This window comes from Oncorhynchus mykiss, chromosome 5 (genome assembly GCF_013265735.2).
Source record: "Oncorhynchus mykiss isolate Arlee chromosome 5, USDA_OmykA_1.1, whole genome shotgun sequence".
NCBI classification, from domain to species: Eukaryota; Metazoa; Chordata; class Actinopteri; order Salmoniformes; family Salmonidae; genus Oncorhynchus; species Oncorhynchus mykiss.
In genome coordinates, this window is record NC_048569.1 from 33,224,984 (window position 1) to 33,249,844 (window position 24,861).

Here is a 24,861-nt window from a genome sequence, read left to right on the forward strand (position 1 = left end):
TTGCCTGTACACGTCACGGGCCATTGAACGGGGCCACGAAGGATTGGGTTTTGATGTTGTATATGGAATAATGGGGACATATTGTGTACAAATACTTCTTCGTTTTTAGAATGTTGGTTCCGAAATAATATCCTATTGGTGAGCCAACTTGTAAATGCAGAGGGTCTTTTACTTCATTATAAGGCATTCTTATCACTTTACAAGATCCTTGCAACACCTAAAGATGTTGCAATTGTTTTAGATACCATTCCCTCAGGTGCAACCCTGTTGACTCATCAGTAGGAAAAATGTGTTTTTCTTTAAGTCCATTCAACAACAATAGAGCTATACGAGCCTTGTTTCAACAGGGTGTTGTATCTATCTATACCATATGCTATGCCTTATTGGAATGGTTTTATTGATAATATATGTTGGGGAAAAGTGTGGATGTTGTCACACACATACCTACTTTTTTAAACAACTGAAGGAGGTTTCCTTTAAAATTATTCATAAATATTATCCTGCCAACCACTAAAAACACATAAATTGAAATTGTACCTTTTGTAATGACCACACAGAAATAGTTGCATCTTTTTTTAAACATTGTATTATTGTAAGGAATCTGTGGCATGACATCAGTAGATTTATAATTGAATTCATTTATGAAGAATTGACACTATTATGGAGAGATGTACTGATTGTTTCAATTTATTTCTATCATAAGTAGGCGGCAGAGTAGCCTAGTGGTTGGAGCGTTAGACTAGTAACCGGAAGGGTGCAAGTTCACACCCTTGAGCTGACAAGCTACAAATATGTCGTTTTGCCCCTGAACAGGCAGTTAACCCACTGTTCCTAGGCTGTCATTGAAAATAAGAATTTGTACTTAACTGACTTGCCTAGTTAAATAAAAAGGTAAAATAAATAGTCAAGAATCTTATGTAATTCATTTCATTATTCTTTTGGCCAAATTTCATATTCACTAGAAACTAAACACCACATTTTGTTATCTTGCAAAAATAAATTGAACTATATTTTAAGACAATTAAATACTCTGCCAACAAAAATCTGTTAGAATTATAAATGTGTGTATGTCCCTTAAGGTCCTTGTGTATTGGGATATTGTACCCCCTAGCAGATGTCCTTTGCCTATTCTTTATACATACGTGTGTTCCCCATGTACGTTTTGTATTGATTTGTTGTTAATTAAAAAAAAAAAAAAAGGATTGGGAACTATTTCAAAATGGGAAGATTTTTAAATGACACTGCGTTTTAGCATAATCGAATCCGGCCATTGTTAGAAAGTTGCCATTATATTCAGCGCATGCGCTCACTACCTGACTCATGCCCGTCACGCGAAAACCGCAGTACAGATAAATTCATCCCTCCACCTATGAGAAAAACAATGCCAAGTTTCTCGTGGATTGAGGACATGAGTGCGGTGCACTGAAATATGACTGAAGCAGAATGGAAGTATTTAAATGAGCCTAGCTGTAGCATTATTTATGTAAATAGACTAGTCAGTGTCAGATTCTGAATGGCTCGCTAATAAGGGATTACTTTGCGTGCGAGTCAGCGGAGGTTGATTAAAGAGGGATGGGCTGTGATGTGTTCAAGATGGCGGCGCCCTGTGGAGTGTAGAGACTCTAACAGGTAAACAGGTCCATTTTATTGATTTATAGAAATATATACTGGTTAATTTCAAACGGGAAAAAAATCGTTCGTGTAAGGTGTGTGCATTATTAGGAATTTCTGATGCTCTTTCATGACTGTCAAATATCTTTTTTTTCTCTAGGTAGTTGTCGGTAATGACTTGTTTTTCTGAATGACAGCTACCGTTAGCTATATGACGTATTTTATTTCTACAGACACTGACAATAATGGTTTGAGTCATCGCTACTTTCATGAACATGCATATGTTGAAATCGTTTTCAGCTTATCAATAATAATTCATGTAAAACAATCGGCTAAAACAACAAAAACCCTGGCCATTGTTCCCCTGAGTTGTTTACGACAGTCAGTGGTCACTCCAGATAGCTGGCGACACAGCCAGCTAGCTAGCATTTGACAGTCATAGTGAGCTTAGTTATAGTGAATGATGTTACTAACCATTTTGTATTCAGCTGCAACTTCTTGAAATGTTGCAGCTGCTTTCTGCGTCACCTCCTGAGCAAATATTGAGGCGTAACGTGGCTACATCATGTCAAGCTAGCTAGCTAGGCTAAAGCTAACCCATTCATAGACGCTAGCTAACTACCTTCAGCGCCCATTGAAGATAACTTCTCCGGCCAGAAGATACTTTAAGAGCCCGATGTTCGTTCTGAACGTCAAAACGCATTGAATTGGTACAGTTTTGGAAACATAAGGAACCTATTTTTCATCATCAGCTATACTTTTTTTTTATCTCGTAACTGTGCTAATTGGCTATCTGCGTCTTCGAACACCTGTGTGTTAACGAGGACGGATGCCGACTTGTCCCTGAAAAATACTGTGTTAAAACGGCACAGTGGTTTGCTGAGGGGACGATTGCTCATATTAGTGGCTGGAATGGAATTGTATCAACCAAATGGAAACCATGTTAATGTATTGGATACCGTTCCATTATTCCGGTCATTACTATGAGCCCGTATTCACCAATTAAGGTGTCGCCAACCTTGGCTGTACAGTAAGTGTATATTTTGTATTTGTGAAATCATTTTTATGTGATATGGTAGTAGAGTGCTTTGTTTTTAGGACAGTACCGCAATTGACAGTCGATTCACGTTTAGATTGAGTATTAGCCTGTTTTGGCTGTCAGCCAATTCACCTCTAAACAGAACATGTAAGGTCCTTGGACTATAAAGAGTAATGTTAGGCTCCTTTAGTCCATTATTAGGCTAAAGCTACTGCAATCCTAATTTTACTAAGCATCTTCTGTTACCATACCAAAATTCTGACTTCGATACCAGGTTTAGCACTAGGATACTTGATACCACAGCAAAAAAAGAAGGCATATTAGCCGAAGTCACACAATATTAGTTCAATATCATTACATTCTAATTTTTTTGTGTCAACATTTCAGAGGCATGTATGCGTTAATGAATCAATTCAACAACCAATTTGACTTTGTTTTTACTAATCTAACTACAGAACACCCAATGGTAATTTATTTGAATGGTAAATCTTGTTTTGGCTTATTTCATGGGGCTACAGATGACAATCTGTTTCCCTTCCTTTTGGGTCTTTTATTGTACTGATCAACAACCTTTGCATAGATTTATATAAAAGTGTATGCTGTCTCTTTAACCAGTAATGATGTCATTCACGAGGTAATAGGGGGTGGCCCATCTGAGACCTATTCTCTTTTCACTCTCTCTCTCACACACAGTCTTGTACAGCTAAACTTGTGGGGACACACAATTCCGTCTCATTTAAAATCCTATTTTCCTTAACCATAAACCTAAGCTGTACTCTTACTCTAGCTCCTAACCCTAAAACTAACCCTAGCTCCTAACCCCAAAACCTAACCCTAATTCTAACATCAACCCTTTAGAAATAGCATTTGACCTTGTGGGGACAAACAAAATGTCCCCAGTTGATACAATTTCAGTTTGTTTACTTTTCTTGTGAGGACTTCTGGTCCCCACAAGAATAGTTAAACACGTCCACACACGCAGCAATCATATTGCATACTCTTCTCGCCTCCTTAAAACCCATTGGAGGTGGTCAGAGGAGAGGGACCTCTGACTTTGTCAAACAATGGGTTTTGAGGAGGGGAGAGGAGTTGAATGCAATTGAGATTCTCTGTCAGTTCGCTGAGACAATAGATCATCTTTGGAAGAGACGTGAGCGAGCAACTGCAAATTAATATGGTTTTGGTGGCATTTTGCGTTATGGTATCCCAAAGTACTAGGATAGTGAATTGTTTTTTTTAGCTTCAGCTGTGAGCTAGCAAGGAAAGTTACCAGTAGCTTCCAGCTTTGTAGGCTGGATTCTTGCATTGTAAAGTAACATTCTAGTACCAAACAGTTTTTTATGTTCTAGTATTGAAAAAGTACCGAAATGTCAGCATACTGTGCAATACTAACTACAGTAGATGACCATACTATAGCTAATTAATTCATTGCATTCAACTGTAAATAAAAGGCTTAGCTAGCTACCATAACATAATCATTTTATTTTATTTGTGTATTTGGGATTGACAGTGCCTTCAGAAAGTATTCATAACCCTTAACTTATGCCACATTTTGTTGTTACAGCCTCAATTTCAAAATTGATAAATACATTTTTTTTCACCCATCTACTCACAAAATACCCTATAATGAAAAAATGAAAACATTTTTATAGAAATTCTAGTGAATTTATTGAAAAATCTAATTTACAGATCTAAATTACATATGTATTAACACCACTGAGTCAATACTATGTAGAAGCACCTTTGGTGCCTGGATTGTGCAATATTTTCCCATTATTCTTGAGAGAATTCTTCTAACTCTGTCAAATCAATTGTTGATCATTGCTAGACAACCATTTTCAGGGCTTGCCGTAGATTTAAGTCAAAACTGTAACTCGACCACTCAGGAACATTCACTGCCTTTTTTGGTAAGCAACTCCGGTGTAGATTTGACCTTGTTTTAAGTTATTGTTCTGCTGTAAGGGGAATTAATCTCCCAGTGTCTGGTGCAAAGCAGGCTGAACCATTGTTTTTGCTTGTGCTTAGCACCATTACGTGTCTATTTTTTTATCCTGAAAAACTCCTCTGTCCTTAATGATTACAAGCATACCCATAACATGATGCAGCCACTGCTGTGCTTGAAAATATGGAGAGTGGTACGGTAATGTGTGTCATTGGATTTGCCCCAAACATAATACTTTGTATTCAGGACAAAAAGGGAATTGCTTTGCCAGATTTCTTTTTTACAGTATTACTTTAGTGCCTTGTTGCAAACAGGATGCATGTTTTGAAATCATTTTATTCTATGTAGGCTTTCTTTTCACTCTGTCAATTAGGTTAGTATTGTGGAGTAACTACAATGTTGATTCATCCTCAGTTTTCTCCAAATTTGTTATTTGTCACATGTGCCAAATACAATGCCAGCTGATGAACAGTGACTCACAGTGCTGGATTTTATTTGTTTATTTTTTTCCCATTTGTTTTTCAGTTGACATCACTGACATCACTGTAGTCATGCCTTATGCCACCACCGCTTCCCTTTGACACAGACACACACTGTCTCACGACGGTCTAAACTGATGGTCTAAACCCAGCTCACGTTCCCTATTAGTGGGTGAACCATCCAACGCTTGGTGAATTCTGCTTCACAATGATCGGAAGAGCCGACATCGAAGGATCAAAAACAGACCTTACAGTGAAATGCTTACAAGCCCTTAACCAACAATGCAGTTTTACAAAAGAAATTAAGTAAAAAAAATAACAGTAGCAAATAATTAAAGAGCAGCAGTAAATAACAATAGCGAGGCTATTTACAGGGGGTACCGGCACAGTGTCAATGTGCGGGGGCACTGGTTAGTTGAGGGAGGATGAGGCAATGCAAATAGTCTGGGTAGCCATTTGATTAGATGTTCAAGAGTCTTATGGCTTGGGGGTAGAAACTGTCTAGAAGCCTCTTGGACCTAGACTTGGTGCTCCGGTACCGTTTGCCATGCGGTAGATGGAGAGAACAGTCTATGGCTGGAGTGCTAGCGCTAGCGTCCCACCTGGCCAAAAGCCAGTGAAAATGCAGAGCGCCAAATTCAAATAAATTACAATAAAAATCAAACTTTCTTGAAATCACACATGCAAGATACCAAATTAAAGCTACACTTGTTGTGAATCCAGCCAACATGTCAGATTGCAAATAGGCTTTTCGGCGAAAGGAAACAATGCTATTATCTGAGGATAGCACCATAGTAAACAAAGAAGCATATTTAAACTCTGCAGGCGCGACACAAAACGCAGAAATAAAAATATAATTCTTGCCTTACCTTTGACGAGCTTCTTTTGTTGGCACTCCAATATGTCCCATAGACATCACAAATGGTCCTTTTTGTTTGATTAATTCCGTCAATATATCCAAAATGTCCATTTATTTGGCGCGTTTAATCCAGAAAAACAGTTTCCAACTTGCGCAACGTGACTACAAAATATCTCAAGTTACCTGTTACTTTGCCAAAACATTTCAAACTACTTTTGTAATACAACTTTAGGTATTTTTTAACGTAAATAATCGATCAAATTGAAGACGGGATGATCTGTGTTAAATATAGGAGGAAAACAAACTGTAGCTAGCTTTCTGTTCACGTGCCTCTATCTAACAGTACATTTCAAGTTACCCTCGTTCTGGATGGCCGTACTTCTTCATTACACAAAGGAAAAACCTCAACCAATTTCTAAAGACTGTTGACATCCAGTCGAAGCGGTAGGAACTGCAAGAAGGTCCCTTAGAAATCTGGATTCCCAATGAAAACTCGTTTGAAAAGTGACGGGTATCTGTAGCAATGGTTTGTCCTTGGGGTTTCGCCTGCTAAATAAGTTCTGTTATTCTCAGACATGATTCAAAACAGTTATAGAAACTAAATAGTGTTTTCTATCCAAATCTACTAATAATATGCCTATCTTCTGGGGAGTAGCAGGCAGTTTAATTTGGGCATGCTTTTCACCCAAAATTCAGAATGCTGCCCCCTACCCTAGAGAAGTTAACGAAAGCATGAAGATGCTATTATTAGTTACATTGTTTAAGTTTGAACGTGCAGACTGGCACTAAGAGCGGGAACGTTTCCTTAGTCAGCGCCATTATCAGTGCAATGCCCCTTAAAGTGTTGCCAGTGTGGCGGGGTGGGGGTCGACCAAGTACATTTAAACTCAGTTTTTCACAATTCCTGACATTTAATCCTAGTAAAAATTCCCTGTTTTAGGTCAGTTATGACCACTTATTTTAAGAATGTGAAATGTCAGAATAATAGTAGAGTGATTTATTTCAGCTTTAATTTTTTTCAACATATTCCCAGCGGGTCAGAAGTTTACATACACTCAACTAGTATTTGGTAGCATTGCCTTTAAATTGTTTAACTTGGGTTAAAAGTTTCGGGTAGCCTTCCACAAGCTTCCCACAATAAGTTGGGTGAATGTTGGCCCATTCCTCGTGACAGAGCTGGTGTAACTGAGTCAGGTTTGTATGCCTCCTTGCTCGCACACGGTTTTTCAGTTCTGCCAACACATTTTCTATGGGCTTGAGGTCAGGGCTTTGTGATGGCCGCTCCAATAGCTTGACTTGTCCTTAAGCCATTTTGCCACAACTTAGGAAGTACGCTTGGGGTCATTGTCCATTTGGAAGACCCATTTGCGACCAAGCTTTAACTTCCTGACTGATGTCTTGATGTTGCTTCAATGTATCCACCTAATTTTTCTTTCTCACGATGCTATCTATTTTGTGAAGTGCACCAGTCCCTCCTGCAGCAAAGCACTCCCACAACATGATGCTGCCACCCCCATGCTTCACGGTTGGGATGGTGTTCTTCGGCTTGCACGCCTCCCCCTTTTTCCTCCAAGCATAACGATGGTCATTATGGCCAAACAGTTCTATTTTTGTTTCATCAGACCAGAGGACATTTCTCCAAAAAGTACGGTGTTATGGTGGTTTTGGAGCAGTTGCTTCTTCCTTGCTGAGCGGCCTTCCAGTTTGTCTATCGGACTTGTTTTACTGTGGATATAGATACTTTTGCACCTGTTTCCTCCAGCATCTTCACAAGGTCCTTTGCTGTTGTTCTGGGATTGATTTGCACTTTTTGCAGTTTGGTGTGAAACAGCAAAAACCGTTTGGAACGCGCCCTTGTAGGGCCCCAGTGTGGAGGATCAGCGGGGTGGAGATATTTCCTACCTTTAGGACCCAGTTGCACAGGGCAGGGTCGAGACCCAGGGTCTTGAGCTTAATGACGTGTTTGGAGGATACTATGGTGTTAAATGCTGAGCTGTACTCAATTAACTGCATTCTTACATGGGTATTCCTCTTGTCCAGATGGGATAGGGCAGTGTGATGGCAATTGCGTCGTCTGTGGACCTATTGTAGTGGGTCTAGGGTATCAGATAGGGTGGAGGTCATATGATCTTTGACTAGTCTCTCAAAGCACTTCATGATGACAGAAGTGAGTGCTACGGGATGATGGCACAGCAGATAGGGATTGATTGAATATGTCCGTAAACACACCAGCCAGCTGGTCTGCGCATGCTCTGATGACGTGGCTAGGGATGCCGCCTAGGCCAGCAGCCTTGCGAGGGTTTTACTCACGTTGGCCACGGAGGAGGAGAGCCCACATGCTTTGGTAGTGACCGTGTCAGTGGTACTGTATTGTCCTCAAAGCGAGCAAAGAATTTGTTTAATTTGTCTGGTGTCGATGTCCGACGGGGCTGGTTTTCTTTTTGTAATGTGATTGACTGTAGACCTTGCCACATACGTCTCGTGTTTGAGCCGCTGAATTGTGACTCTACTTTGTGACACTGCTTGTTTGATTGCCTTACGGAGGGAATAGCTACACTGTTTGTATTCGGTCATGTTTCCAGTCGCCTTGCCATGATTAAAAGCGGTGGTTCGCGTTTTGCGTGAATGCTGCCATCAATCTACGGTTTCTGGTTAGGGCAGGTTTTAATAGTCACAGTTGGTACAACACCGATGCACTTGCTAATAAACTCCCTTACCGAGTCAGCGTATACGTCAATGTTATTGTCTGAGGCTATCCAGAACATATCCCAGTCCACGTGATCGAAGCAATCTTGAAGCGTGGAATCCGATTGGTCAGACCAGCGTTGGATAGACCTGAGCATGGGTGTTTCCTGTTTTAGTTTCTGTCTATAGGCTGGTAGCAACAAAATGTGGTAATGGTCAGATTTGCCGAAGAGAGGGCTTTGTGTGCATCGCGGAATTTCAAGTAGCAATGGTCCGCAATTCTACCAGCTAATGTCACGCATTTGATATGCTGATAGAATTTAGGAAGCCTTGTTCTCAGATTAGCTTTGTTAAAATCCCCAGCTACAATAAATGCAGCCTCAGGATATATGGTTTCCAGTTTACATAGAGTCCAGTGAAGTTCTTTCAGGGCCGTCAAGGTGTCTGCTTTGGGGGGGGGGGGGGGGAGAGATATACATGGCTGTGACGAATCGAAGAGATTTCTCTTGGTAGATAATGCGGTCGGCATTTGATTGTAAGGAATTCTAGGTCAGGTGAACAAAAGGACTTGAGTTCCTGTATGTTATGATTACACCATGAGTCGTTAATCACAAGACATTCACCCCCGCCCTTCCTTTTACCAGAGAGATGATTCTTTCTGTTGGCGCAATGCATGAATTAACCGGGTGGCTGTACTGACTCTGACAACATATCCCTAGTGAGCCATGTTTCTGTGAAACAGAGAATGTTACAATCTCTGTCTCTCTGGAAGGCAACTTGTGCCCTAATTTCGTCCACCTTGTTGTCTAGGGATTGGACATTGGCGAGTAATATGTTCGGAAATGGTGGATGGTGTGCTCGCCTTCTAAGTCTGACCAGTAGGCCGCTCCATCTGCCTCTCCTGCGGCGACCGCGCTGTTTTGCGTCGGCCTCAGGGATAAGGTCCCATGTCCAGGGTGGAGGTCCGAACAAAGGATCTGCTTCGGGGAAAATCGTATTCCTGGTCGTAATGTTGGTAAATTGATGTCGCTTTTATATCCAATGGTTCTTCCCGGCTGTATGTAATAGCACTTGAGATTTTCTGGGCTAACAATGTAAGAAATAATACATAAGAAACTATGCATTCATTTGTTTTTTTAAGGACCTGAAGCGAGGTGACCATCACATATATATTTTTTTATGTAGCTATTGTGTATTGTCAATTATTTATTTGTTTACTCTATTTAAATGCCACTTTAAATGTGTACATGATACTGCAACATTTCCCCACAGTGACAGTGAAGTACTTAGTGCTACAGAGTTCAGACGCTAGCTTGGTAGCTAGCTCAAGCTGGCAAATGTTAGCCACTAGCCATGCTAGCATGTAATTGCATTTCAGACCAAGTGTTTGTGGTGAGTTACAATCCACCAATCACGAGGAAGTGTGATGTGTCCCATCTGCTCCTTGTGTACGTGCGGCCATGCAGCATGCTCTTCACAGACCTTATGGTTGTGTTGTCTAGTGGGGACCCGTTAGGTCAGGCTATGATGGCTTTTTGCCATGGGCTCACAACGGAGAAAATCATACCTGCTTGCTTTAAATGTGTAGTACCTAGTCTGTTCTCCTTTTTTGTTTTGTCTGCTTTTTGACATGTTCTCTGTGAAGTAGGCTATGGGAGTTTTGTAACTTTTTCCACCTTGGACATCTGGAATCTATCTATTTTGGATTTCCCTTACTCTTTCAGCCCGGTGGGGTGCCCACCCCCCTGCAGTGGTAGCTAAATCAACCTGCGCTCCTTTAACCTCTCTGGGATATATGGGACGGTAACGTCCCACCTCGCCAACAGCCAGTGAAAGTGAAGGGCGCCAAATTCAAAACAACAAATATCTCATAATTAAAATTCCTCAAGCATACAAGTATTTTACACCATTTTAAAGATAAAATTCTAGTTTATCCAGCCACAGTGTCTGATTTCAAAAAGGCTTTACAGCGAAAGCACCACAAACGATTGTTAGGTCACCACCAAGTCACAGAAAAACACAGCCATTTTTCCAGCCAAAGAGAGGAGTCAAAATAAAGCACAAATAGAGAAAATGAATCACTAACCTTTGATCTTCATCAGATGACACTCGTAGGACTTCATGTTACACAATACATGCATGTTTTGTTCGCTAAAGTGCCTATTTATATCAAATCTCATTTTACATTGGCGCATTACGTTCAGTAGTTATAAAACATGAGGTGACAGTCCAGAGAGACGCATCAATTTACAGAAATACTCATAAATGTTGATGAAAATACTAGTGTTATACATGGAATTAGAGATACTTCTCCTTAATGCAACCACTGTCAGATTTCACGTTAAGGAAAAAGCAAACCATGCAATCTGAGTACAGCGTTCAGACTACAAAGCAGCCAAAAAGATATCTGCCATATTGTGTAGTCAACATTAGTCAGAAATAGCATTATAAATATTCACTTACCTTTGATCTTCATCAGAATGCACTCCCAGGAATCCCAGTTCCACAATAAATGTTTGATTTGTTCGATAAAGTTAATCGTTTATGTCCAAATAGCTTCTTTTGTTAGGGCGTTTGTTAAACAAATCCAAATGCGCGTTCAGGTCCAGCCGAACGTAGGACAAAAAGTTATTACAGGTCGTAGAAACTTGTCAAACTAAGTATAGAATCAATCTTTAGAATGTTTATATCATAAATCTTCAATAATGTTCCAACCGGAGAATTCCATTGTCTGTAGAAAAGCAATGGAACGAGAGCTAACTCTCTCGTGACCACGCCTCACGAGCCTGTGGCACTCTGCCAGACACCTGGCTCATTCCCCTCTCATTCGCCCCCACTTCATAGTAGAAGCCTGAAACAAAGTTCTAAAGACTGTTGACATCTAGTGGAAGCCTTAGGAAGTGCAATATGACCCCATTTACACTGTATATTGGAATGGCAAAGAGTTGAGAAACTAAAAACCTCAGATTTCCCACTTCCTGGTTGGATTTTTCTCAGGTTTTACCTGCCATATGAGTTCTGTTATACTCACAGACATCATTCAAACAGTTTTAGAAACTTCAGTGTTTTCTATCCAATACTACTAATAATATGCATGTATTCGCATCTGGGACAGAGTAGCAGGCAGTTTACTCTGGGCACCTTATTCATCCAAGTTACTCAATACTGTCCCCCTGTCACCAAGAAGTTAAACATTTTGCCATGGGACAGGCCCCAGCCATTAATCTGTAAGTCTCTGTTCTCTCTTTGCTTTTAATCTGCGGTTATGTTTTTGTTGTGTTCTAGCTGGTCTCCTGTAGTTGGGCTCTAGATTGCTGACCATAACTGTGGTGGTTGGCTAGGCTAAGATGCTGGCTAAGATAACTGCATATAGATAACACTCTTTGATAACTGGTATGATGGAGTTATGCATTTCCAAAACATTGGTTTACTTTAATGTAGCTGTAAGCTAGGGGTTGATAGCAACTGTCTGACTCATGCACTGCTAACATATCGTTAGTAGGCTAGTTGGCTAGCGACTTTGCAAGTTGTAACAATAAATTCATAATTTAATTTATTGAAACCAGTAGTCATGAGTGAAGTTACATATTTGAAGTTATTTCTATTGGAGTTTATATTATAGGGAATAAGCTTCTGACATTTTCCGACATGACTTTGGCGTTCAGATCAGTTTTATGTAGTAACTTGAAAAATAGAGAACTTGAAAAATCCATATGTTACATGTGGTTGTTTGTGCTACCTACCCTTTAACAGCTTGTACACAGCCAAATTTAATTTCCGGTGTTTATATGGAAGTTCATGGGGCTGCAAAAAGGCTCTTCCTGAGTTTCCCGGAGCCACTGCTGCTGCTTGAGGTCACTGAGGGTTGTTCCTGTTTGTGCCACTGATTGTGGCCCTGGTCCTGCAAGACGTTAAACATTGAAAACACTCAAATTTAATTCAACACACCCAGCCCAACACTAAGACTAAGGAGCTAATTGACCCCTTGGAGACTAGTGGGGGAGTGCCTCAGAACAGTGATGTCTAACAGTTGTGGCTGCCTGTCAACCTTCTCAGCAGGTGCACACACTGACTCACAGTAAAGAATCAAACAGAGTAGCCTAGTTACAGGATGGAGGGTAAGACATAGGCTTAATGTTATAATGTCACTGGAGTGGGAATACGAGTTAATAATAATGCTTGCCGTTTTGTCCAAAATATTGAGACCAGGGGTGTGGCCCGATTTGAGAATAAAGCTTCAATGAACGTATTATGCACTACTGATTTTTAGGTTCTTTCTGCTCCTGTTGGTTGTGTTGTGGCTTGCCTTCATTACTGTGTAGGCTAAATGTTGAGGGGAGAGCGGTGTTAAGACCTCCCCTGGTGATAATGACCTGTCTATTATGATTATTTATGGCCTCTTTTCCTTTGAAAGGTTGAGTCACTGGGAGGAGAAGTTCTGTGAAAACACTCACAGAATATTATGGCAAACCGTTGTGGTAGATGGTGGGTGCAGATATCATAGAGATCATTAATATTATGTTTTTGTCTGTTCCAGTGGGCCAAATGTGGTCAGAGTGAATTTCTTCAAATTTGTCACTGCTTTAGAACTAGTGTGGTAGATTTCACATGGCGTTATCAAAACTACCATTGGTACCTACCGGTTTCCTTATTTATACCCTTTGCACATAGGAACTGCATTCTAACAAGCCTAATAATACCAATATGTGTGTAGCTAGTCTAAAGGCTATTTAGAACATTGCTCATGTCCTACATTTTGTCAGTACACTATGACTTTTTAGATTAGGCTATGTGAGGGTCATAATCATGTGGTATTGGGCTGCAATTGATGCTTTTCTAGAATGTTTTATCTAATAGCCTACATGCACTACATGGCCAAGAGGATGTGGACAACCCTTCAAATAAGTGGATTTGGCTATTTCAGCCATACCTGTTGCTGACAGGTGTATAAAATTGAGCACACAGCCATGCAATCTCCATAGTTAGACATTGGCAGTACAATGGCCTAACTGAAGAGCTCAGTGACTTTCAACGCAGCACTGTCATAGGATGCCACCCAACAAGTCAGTCACATTTCTGCCCCGCTAGAGCTGCCCCAGTCAACTGTAAGTGCTGTTATTATGAAATGGAAATGTCTACGAGCAACAGTGGCTCAGCCGCGAATTGTAGGCCACACAAGCTCACAGAACGGGACGCTGAAGCGCGTATCGATGTAAAAATCTTCAGTCCTCGGTTGCAACACATACTAATGAGTTCCATACTGCCTCTGGAAGCAACGTCGGCACAAGGACTGTTCGTTGGATGCTACATGAAATGGGTTTCCATGGCTGAGCAGCCGCACACAAACTTAAGATCTCCATGTGCAATGCCAAGTGTCGGCTGGAGTGGTGTAAAGCTCGCCGCTATTGGAAATGCATTCTCTGGAGTGATGAATCACACTTCACCAACTGGCAGTCCAACAGACAAATCTGGGTTTGGTGGATGCCAGGAGAACGCTACCTGCCAGAATTCATAGTGCCAATTAAAGTTTGGTGGAGGTGGAATAATGGTCTGGGGCTATTTTTCATAGTACGGTCTAGGCCCCTTAGTTCCAGTGAAGGTACTAGAGGTTGACCGTTTCTGATTTTTCAATGCCGATACTGATTATTGGAGATTTAAATAAATAAAAATTATTTGTAATACTGACAATTACAACAATACTGACTGAACACTTAACTTAATGTAATACATCAAGAAAATAAATGTAGCCTCAAATAAATAATGAAACATGTTCAATATGGTTTAAATAATGCAAAAACAAAGTGTTGGAGAAGAAAGTAAAAGTGCAATATGTGCCATGTAAGAAAGCTAACGTTTCAGTTCCTTGCTCAGAACATGAGAACATATGAAAGCTGGTGGTTCCTTTTAATATTCCCAGGTAAGTAGTTTTAGGTTGTAGTTATTATAGGACTATTTCCCTCTATACCATTTTGTATTTCATTAACCTTTGACTATTGGATGTTCTTATAGGCACTTCAGTATTGCCAGTGTAACAGTATAGCTTCCATCCCTCTTCTCGCTCCTACCTGGGCTCGAACCAGGAACACACCGACAACTGCCACTCTCGAAGCAGCGTTACCCATGCAGAGCAAGGGAAACAACCACTCCAAGGCTCAGAGCGAGTGAAGTTTGAAACGCTATTAGCGCACGCTAACTAGCTAGCCATTTTACTTCGGTGACACCAGCCTCATCTCGGGAGTTGATAGGCTTGAAATCAAAAACAGCGCAATGCTTGACGAACAACGAAGAGCTGATGGTAAAACGCAAATAAAGTGCTGTTTGAATGAATGTTTACGCGCCTGCTTCTGCCTACCACCACTCAGTCAGATGCTTGTATGCTCAGTCAGATTATATGCCACACAGGACACACTAGATAATATCTAGTAATCTCATCAACCATGTGTAGTTAACTAGTGATTATGATTGATTGATTTTATAAGTTTAATGCTAGCTAGCAACTTAACTTGGCTTACTGCAATTGCGTAACTCCTTGTGGAGTGCAACGAGAGGCAGGTCGTTATAGCGTTGGACTAGTTAACTGTAAGATTGCAAGATTGGATCCCCCGAACTGACAAGGTGAAAATCTGTCGTTCTGCCTCTAAACGAGGCACCGTTTAGAGGGCCACCGTTCCTAGGCCCTCATTGAAAATAAGAATGTGTTCTTAATTGACTTGCCTAGTTAAATGAAGATTAAATAAAGGTGTAAAAATATATAATTTTTAAATCAGTGCCCTAAAATACTGATTTCCGATAGGTATGAAAACTTGAAACTTTTAATCGGCCATTCCGATTAATCGGTCGTCCTCTAGAAGGGACATCTTAACGCTACAGCATACAATGACGTGCTAGAAAATTCTGTGCTTCTAACTTTGTGGCAACAGTTTGGGGAAGGCCCTTTCCTCTTTCAGCATGACAATGCCCCTGTGCACAAAGCGAGGTCCATACAGAAATGGTTTGTCGAGATCGGTGTGAAAGAACTTGACTTGCCTGCACAAAGCCTTGACCTTAACCCCATCAAACACCTTTGGGATGAGTTGGAACGTCGACTACGAGTCAGGCCTAATCGCTCAACATCAGTGCCGATCTTGCTAATGTGCTTGTGGCTGAATAGAAGCAAGTCCTCGCAGCAATGTTCCAACATCTAGTGGAAAGCCTTCCCAGAAGAGTGGAGGCTGTTTTAGCAGCAAAGGGGGGGACCAACTCCATAGTAATGCCCATGATTTTGGAATGAGATGTTCGACTAGCAGCTGTCCACATACACTACATGACCAAAAGTATCACTGAAGTTCTCTGACTTGTGCTGAGTCAGGTTTGACCCTTTACTGTCCTGTTGCTTGCCCTGTCCTGTAGTGGTGCCTGGAGACTGTATTGGCCGGAGGCCCAGGGAGCCCTCCAGGCAGGACGCTGTGAGAGAGACGACTGGGACACCCCCTGCCCTCCAGGCCTTGACGGAGACTGTCTGCCACCACCTCACCCTCCGCTGTCAACATGGCCAGAGAGCAGCCCAACGTTGGGGACCTCCTCCCTCTCCTGGAGTCCTCTGACATACGCCAACTGGAGGAGATCAAAGGCCTTATCAATGAGCACCTCAGCACTGGTGAGAACTCTGCTTTTAATATGGTGTTTTTGGACTTGAACAGTCATCCTTTTAACCTGTACTCTGTAATATAGGGCTATGGCAAATGCTATTTTGAAGCCATATTGTGGGCCTTAATGTGGATGTTGGAACTATGTTCATTCTCCTCTCTGTGCAGAGCGGGGGTCAATGCTGCTGAATGGACTGGTGGACTACTTCTTGGAGACTAACTCGGCCCAGGCCATGCATATCCTCTCGTCAGTCAGAGAGCCACATGATAAGGTGAGACCTGCCTTACACCCCCATCCCCTTAATGTACTCCCATTTTTCATCCGTTGTTAATTAAATAACTTTAATTCTCCATAATTGATCAAAACAAATCATAAAACATTAAGTAACAATGAATAGAATGAGTCTTAAAGCCCAATTATGTTTCTAATTTGCCCACCACAGCACCTGCTGGACAAGATGAACGAGTGTATGACCAAACAGGCCTGCCGGCTGCCCACCCTCACTCTGCTTGGCCACGTAGTCCGCAAGCAGCCGTCCTGGATCCATAAGATCGCCCGCTACCCGCTGCTGCTCTCGCTGCTCAAATGCCTCAAGGTATAAAAAAGAAAAATACTGAATGTTTTATTCTAGGTAGGAGGGAAAGAGCCACAGAGGTCTCTTTTAATATATGTTTTTTGTTCTAGAAATACAAAGAAGCACAGGCGTATTATATCAAGTGTCTTGGACCTCTTTTAATTTGTATCATGTTGAATGTTTCTCTTTCCTTGGTGTCCAGACGGATTCAGACGTTGTGGTCCTCATAACTGGAGTCCTGGTGTTGATCACTCTGCTACCCATGATCCCCCAGGCTGGCAAACAACACCTGTATGAGTTCTTTGACATCTTTGGACGCCTGGCTTCCTGGAACCTGAAGAACCCAGGTAATAAAAAAAGACTGAGGAGCTGTTTTATGAAGTCTTAGCCAGGGGCAGTACTAAGCTATATGGAATTGTTTTAAGAAGATCATACCAAGGATAATTTTGCTATTTGATTTTAAAGTTATTTGATAAATAGTTTTTGACCATACTGCTATTGGACCATACAAACTCATTGAATAACAGATTCACTATATGGAACAACAGTTCCCCCCCCCCCCCAAAAAAAAAGATCTAAAGGAAGTTTGTTCTGAATTGTCTGAGCGATATAAGACAGATCGGGGAACATTTTTTGTATTTAACCCCTTATATTTTTCACTAAACGGTCACCATATATACTGTACTTCCATAAATGTTTTCAACTGGTTCCGGGGGACCTTCAGACAAGTCATATTTCCATAAAGGGGTCATAATAGTTTGTAGGTCAAACTGTTCGGAGGCTACCGCCGATTTTGTGAGAAGACTGATTTTCGGGATGTCTCAGAGCAGTGTATGTCAGACGATCTCTGACACCTTTCACCGCAGATGCAGAAATATTACATTGACAGATGTAGTGGTTTGAGATGCCTCCAATGCCAAAAAAACAACACCTCTAGCTTAAAGCGGCGGATTTTTGTATTATGTGAATTCATTCTCTCAGAGAATTTTTCTCACTATGAGAATATTGGAAATGGTAGAGTGTTAGGGTTTCATTCCTTACGTCCGTCCGTCCTTGTCAATCATTGGTGAAATTAGCATTATGACATTATCTTAATTTAAATCGTTCAAAACCTTAATTAATGCAATTGCAGACAGAAGTTGACAAACAGGAACATAGCACAAATGTTTCCGAGTAAGTTCTGCATCCAACAAAAGGTCTCCAGTGGTTTTATTAAACCCTGAGTCACACCCTGGTGATGTCACTGCCTACATCATCATCCTCTACTCCTGGGACCAAAACCATGCCTAGAAAGCTGTATAAACAGGGCCTTTACTGTTAGCTAAACACTTAGCAGTAAATGTCCCCTCCCCCAAAGTTGATTTATTGTGGAATGTTTACCTAGTCTTATCTCTTTCTCTTGAACCCGACAAGAGCCAGGTGTGGTTTTGGATGGACTGTTTTTGTTCACGTTGCTGCCCCTGACCTGACATCATGTTCTCTCCTGTTCTTCTTGCCTACACCAGGCCACGTCTCCGAGGTATACCTCATCCACCTGCACGCCAGCGTCTACTCGCTCTTCCACCGCCTCTACGGCATGTACCCCTGCAACTTTGTGTCCTACCTGCGCTCCCACTACAGCATGAAGGAGAACATGGACACCTTTGAGGAAGTGGTGAAGGTGACAGATCACAGCTGTTTCAATTGATCACAGCTGTTTCAATTGCTCAATCTTCAATGTATTATGTTGATTTGTCTTCAGGAAGAGATTCTACCCATAGAAATATAATACGAATGTGTATCTAAATGGTTCTGTAATTATTTTTTGTTCTTTCCCATTTTCTTTGCAGCCAATGCTGGAACACGTCCGTATACACCCGGAACTAGTGACTGGAACTAAGGACCATGAGCTTGATCCCACCAGGTCAGTCAATCACAGCTCTCAATCTTCACTCTTGTTTATATACCTTTTTTTTGTTGTCAACCAAATCAAGAGATTATCTGCTGTATGAACAAATGAGAAATTATTATTACATTGTTTTCTCAATTGGATTGACGGTTCTGTCCCTCTGCAGATGGAAGAGATTTGAGATCCATGACATCGTCATTGAATGCGCCAAAGTGTCTCTGGACCCCAAGGAAGCGTCGTGTGAGGAGGGCTATGCGACCATGCCCGAGAACCTCTACCCCCAGATGCAGCTTTGTCCACAAGACTCAGCCTCTAGCCCCTACACAGACTTCCACAGCAGCTTCGGTGAGATCACCCGCCCCCCCACCTCTCACCTCCCTTTGGTGGATAGGAATGACATACATTTGTTTGGTGTTCTCACTGAGTATTGTTGATGTTCAGAATTTGTTTCAATTTTTTTCACTTAGTCGTGTGAATTCTAACTATCAGTCATCTGAAAAAATGTGTTTCTAGCGTTGTTTGGCTGCCGGACGGCATAGTTGGTTTGTAATGAGGAGATTATGGTTTTGTTGATAAGTGGAGAAAGAATGGAGATTTATTTAACACATCAATGTAAGAGTGAGTCAGACTGTTCCTCTTCTTCTCCCACAGGAAGCTCCTCTTTGACCCCCTTATCTGCCCCACGCCAGCCCCAACCACCACCCCTGTCCCTGCCCCCTCTGTCAGGGACTCAGTCCTCCTATCGCAGCCCCCAGACCTCCAGACGTCAGGTAACACAGACATACACAGCATTTCTGTTGCACATATTTTCACGGCACTAACCCATAGCAAATGTGTCCAGATTAGTTCCTAGATAGAAAGTGTTTGTTGGAGGCCAGTGTCAGCCAGAGTGAGCAGCCGCTGATTGCTGCTGCTGCTACTTCTTCTCTATGCATTTCTTGTTGTTTTGCAGAGGGTGTTAACACTTGATATATTGGCTGTGTCAGATGTTCTTAGTCAATCGCTTGTCCCTGAACCCACTGGCCTCCCCCTCTCCCCTCCGAGCCTATGAATCGCCCCCTTGTTTTTGGAAAGGGAGTGCTTTAGCAAGGAGAGCTGAGGGAGGAGCGGCTTTGAGTCATCAGAGTGGGCAAGACTGGCGGGCGGTGGTGTCAGGCCTTAGAAAACAGAAAACATGCCCTTACGCCCCCGTCCTGCCATCCCAATATGGTCTGTCACATGGGCTGGTTGCCCTGGCGACGCTGTCTGTCCCTCTATTTGTGTGCGGCCCACGCAGGGGGTCCATGTGGTGTTCAGCACTCTGAGTCTGTCTGTCTGGCTGAGGATTTGTCTGTAGAAACCTGAAATCCTGTAAAAAATAATGTAGCCTAATTTCCAGTTACAATTAATAGTATACCACATCATCAACAATTTGTGGAATTAATTCTTAAAGCCCTGTGCAGTCAAAAACATGATTTTCTTGCGTTTTTATGAGGTTGGAATAATACTGTGAAATAAAATTTTGATAATGCCATTTTAGTGTAAGAACTGTTTGAAAAGACCACCTGAAATGTCAGCCTGTTTTGGTGGGATGGAGTTTTGGCCTGCCTGGTGGCGTCACCAAATTAGTTAACAGACCAATAGAAAGAATTCCAAACCTCTATGCCAATAACAGCTAGTTTTCAGTTTTCACTCAGACCACTTTGACAGTCCTAGTAAAATTATTGCATGAGAAAATGCTCTTTGCTAAGAAGCTATTGGGATTGTTATTTTTTAAGCTATTGTTATTTTTGACAATTTTAATTGAAAGCAATCCCAGTAAGGTGCTTAATTGTTACCTAGACATGATTTGATATTGGGATAAAAATGGCTGCATTGGAACTTTAACTGGTAACATTGTGAATGTCTTCCTTCAGAACTCTAGCTGTGAACTCAACTCGACCTGTGGGGGCAAAGAACTGTGGAGCCCCTCCTCCCAGTGTGGAATGGCCACACCCCCTTCCTCCAGGGGCATGTCACCTAACCCAGAGCTCTCCCATAGTGCCTCTTACCTCTCAGGCCACCGCGTCCACAGCACATCAGGTGAAAAGGGATAATTAATCTATACAACATACTGAACAAAAATATAAACGCAACATGCAATAATTTCAACTATTTTAGAGTTACAGTTCATATAAGGAATTCAGTCAATTGAAATAAATTAATTAGGCTCTAATCTAATGGGTTTTTGACTGGGCAAGGGCACAGCCATGGGTGGGCTTGGGAGGGAATAGGCCCAGCCAATAAAAATGAGTTTTTCCCCACAAAAGGGTTTTATTACAGACAGAAATACTCAGTTTCATCTGCTGTCTGAGTGACTGGTCTGACGATCCCGCAGGTGAAGAAGCCGGTTGTGGAGGTCCTGAGCTGGCGTGGTTACATGTGGTCTGCGGTTGTGGGGCTTGTCTAAAATTACGTTGGAGGCAGCTTATGGTAGAGAAATGAACCTTAAATTCTCTGGCAACAGCTCTGGTGTACATTCCTACAGTCAGCATGCCAATTGGACATTGTGGCATTGTCTTGTGACACAACTTCACATTTTAAAGTAGCCTTTTATTGCCCCCAGCACAAGGTGCACCTGTGTAATGATCATACTGTTTAATCAGCTTCTTGATATACCACACCTTTCAGGTGGATGGATTACCTTGGCAAAGGAGAAATCCTCACTAGCAAGAATGTAACCACATTTGTGCACAACATTTGAGAGAAATAAGCTTTTTGTGCATATGGAACATTTCTGGGGTCTTTAATTTCAGCTCATGAAACATGGGACCAACATGTTACGTTTTTGTTCAGTATAGATTTCATAAACAATATTGACTTTTATGATATAACCAACATGCTTTAGAAACCTTTAAAATATGTTAAGCACTATTTGTCTTCGACATCAGATTTTAAATATAACTTTTTGCACTCCTTACATAGCTTCATGTGTCTGCACCATAGAAATAGAATGGTGTCGGAAAACCATTGTCTTTACACTATACCACTCAGAGGGGTTATGTGGTGTAGAAGTGTGTCCCCCAAACTACGTCCAGATGTGGCTTGGGGAAGTCAGATTGGAAACCAGATCGTTACACTGTAAAAATATGGCGGTGTTTAACTGTGGGTTGTCTGTGTAATCTTTTTTTAACAAATTGGTCTTTTGACAAATCAGATCAGCTCTTTTGCCAATAATTGGGCATAAGTCACAGTTGGACTGCCTGTGTATATGTAGCATATGTGTCATGAAACCGGTTTCAAACCGGTGTAGTGTAAAAAGGCCTATTACAATATCTTGTGTTTTTAATATGGATTTGATAAACAATATTTATTAATATAACGATCATGCTTTAGAAACTGATCCCTGCATGTATTGGTGAGGTTTTGCCATGTGATTAATCCTACAAGACATTTCCGTTGGTATTTGTTCCTAATTGCTGAATTCTGTAAGCAGGAGGGAAAGGAACACCTGCCTCAAGTACTCCTGCCACCACCTCCCCGCCCCCCACCCTCTCTGATGAGTTCCCCACCATCCCCCTGACATCCAACACCGCTAGTCCACCACGGAAGGTAGAGTATGACATCCATGCCCACGATGAGCATTATTGGCCTTTGTAGTGTAGTAAGAAGAGAACTTGGTTAAATAAAGGTTTAATACAAATTACAATAAACTGTTCACTTTCAGCATGGCTGCCCTGTAGAAGCATCCAAACCTAGCCTGGTGAGGCAAGAACCAATCCGAGATCCTGAGAAAGATGAAGAGGTCATCAACAACAGAGGTCAGGCATCATCAAAAAATGTGGAGTTGGATATTACATTTGTATGCTTTTTATCAAGTCGTTGGTTCTTAACCGTTGTCGGTCCATGTTCTCTGGTGGAAGATTGTTTTATGTAAAACTGTATGTTTATTGGCTGTCTTCTGTTTACTAGATGCAAGTGATGGTGGGACCATTTCCATGACGCTGACAGAACTTTCAGTCTTTATGCAGGAGCAGGAGCTGGAGCTTCAGCTGAGGACAGAGAAGGAGAGGGAAGAAGGTGAGTACACTGTCTGAGAATAGGAGTGTGCTGGTCTAAATGAGACTGACATAAAATGTCAGTTGAATGAGAGGGAACCATATACATTTCATAGCAATAGTCTTAATGCACCAATGACTCAAAAGCCTGTTTCACTACAAGCGTCCTTATGTCCCCTGTTTTACCTCTCCAAAAACACACCAGCTGCCATCACAGAGGAGCTCCTGGAGATCACAGAGGACAAGCGAGACTTGGCTGCCCTGAGGGGCTTTGACTCCCCCTTCTACCGCACCACTGAGACCCTGACAGGTACCCAGGAGAAGGCCCTGCCCAACCACCCACTGGGTGGCCTCATGCTACCCCGGGACCCCCACCATGCGGTGTCCACCCCAGACAAGGCACTGGAGAATGCCCAGGGCGCTAATGGTGGTGGGGACAATAGTAGGGGCTCGGCCCTAGAGCAGTCCTGGTCTTTCCAACCCATGTGTCCCTTCAGCCCCATCGAACACCCACTCCACCGGAGCCCCTCTGCCCCGGAGTATGAGATGGCCAAGTTCGGTGGCCTGTTCTCCCCCAGCCCCTCCATCAAGAACCACTCCCTGCCCTATGAGGTCCTGTTTGATCTGGCTCTGCCCCGGGCTGCATCCCTCTTCGTGGGGAGGAGGACATCAGAGGCCCTGGGCAGGGCTGCTCTCGAGAGGCTGTGCCAGAGGCAGGAGGGGCTGGAGGACAGGGAGGAGGGTCAGGGGAGGGTGTCGGCTTCCCCCCTGGAGGTGCTGGATCGTCTCGTTCAGCAGGGAAGCGACGCCCACGACAAGGTGCTCAACAGGTGAGGGGTCCAGCTTTTAGTGTCTGTGTGAGATCACAACTGTCTGACCAACTTTATGCTTAGCAGTCTCCATCAAAACCATCTGATTATGGGTCGTCTTAGTACCTAGTCCAAGAACATGGCTGTCAGTGAGCTGTAAGTGTTGAAGGCAAAGGAAAGCCAGAGTATGTGATGTGAGCTCACTGTAGAACTGGGCTGGGTCCTTTCCACTCCATTGCCCTGGCCCACGGGTAAAACTCAGTTGAACAACTACAGGCACTGTCTGACCCCCCCCCACACACACACACACGCACTGTCCTCGCTCCTAAGCCAATAATACAACAACAGAAGGGACCAGTGTCAGCAGAGTTGGAGCTCTGCACAGAACAATCTGTCTCTGCTCATTTCATCCCCCGCCGCCCCCACCTCTTTAGTATCTTCCCCAAAGCTCAATAGCAGGCCATACCCTGCTTGAGGGATATAATTGACTGGGACAGAGGCCCCGTACACAGAAAGGTGTGTCTCCAAGCCCAGATAGGTCCAGAAGACTGGGATCAACCATTCAGATTTTTCTATGGTGGTGTCTGAGTCTGATATACTGTCCCAATGCTGACTGTTGAACTGACCCAGTTTTTTTAAATAGTCATGACTCTCCCTCTCTCTCTTACAGATTACCTTTGCCAAGCAAGTCAGCTGACTGGACGCATTTTGGAGGTAAACAACCACCACCAGAGTACAGCAGCAGCACTGTACTTTCAGCTAGTGCAACAGTGGAACACTGATAAAACTTTCAGGACATTTAGGCCTCATGATGTGTTTACCCTACATCAGGCATAAACTGAGGCTATTTGACAGTGTTCTCCCACTCATAAGTGCCTTTGGAGGTAGAATTAGTGATGCACCGATATGACATTTTTGGTCGATACTGATCTAATATTTTCCTAACCAAAAAAAACGATACCAATATTTTACATTTTAGCAGCATTTTAAGCATTCTAGTACAGTTAAATAGTTAACACACACATGGACGCAGCGGTCTAAGGCACTGCATCTCAGTGTAAGAGGCGTCTCTACAGTCCCTGGTTCGAATCCAGGTTGTATCACATCGGGCCGTGATTGGGAGTCCCATAGGGTGGTGCACAATTGGCCCAGTGTCGTCCGGGCTAGGCTGTCATTGTAAATAAAATAAAATTCTTAACTGACTTGCCTAGTTAAATTAAAGGTTACACACCACACTGACCAAAAACTTATTTTGTTGGCATTTACGTATTACCAGTAAAACATAATCAAAACCTTTTTCTTTCACTTACTTGCTGTGCTGTTTCGTTGTTCA

The 24,861-nt window shown here is 42.4% G+C and overlaps 1 protein-coding gene across 1 annotated transcript in view; it reads left to right on the forward strand.

Moving 5' to 3' along the window:
* The first annotated feature begins 1,386 nt into the window (after positions 1-1,386).
* The window catches only part of tsc1b (TSC complex subunit 1b), a 32,706-nt gene continuing 9,231 nt past the window's right edge, over positions 1,387-24,861 (forward strand). Inside the window, exons 1-15 of the mRNA XM_036977308.1 lie at positions 1,387-1,629; positions 16,005-16,251; positions 16,409-16,512; positions 16,684-16,836; positions 17,018-17,162; positions 18,321-18,475; positions 18,645-18,718; positions 18,870-19,048; positions 19,355-19,473; positions 20,599-20,764; positions 22,158-22,273; positions 22,389-22,482; positions 22,634-22,741; positions 22,925-23,549; positions 24,199-24,242. Of these exons, the coding sequence (XP_036833203.1) occupies positions 16,143-16,251; positions 16,409-16,512; positions 16,684-16,836; positions 17,018-17,162; positions 18,321-18,475; positions 18,645-18,718; positions 18,870-19,048; positions 19,355-19,473; positions 20,599-20,764; positions 22,158-22,273; positions 22,389-22,482; positions 22,634-22,741; positions 22,925-23,549; positions 24,199-24,242 (2,191 nt within the window). The 5' untranslated portion in view covers positions 1,387-1,629; positions 16,005-16,142. The remainder of the gene's footprint in view (positions 1,630-16,004; positions 16,252-16,408; positions 16,513-16,683; positions 16,837-17,017; positions 17,163-18,320; positions 18,476-18,644; positions 18,719-18,869; positions 19,049-19,354; positions 19,474-20,598; positions 20,765-22,157; positions 22,274-22,388; positions 22,483-22,633; positions 22,742-22,924; positions 23,550-24,198; positions 24,243-24,861) is intronic.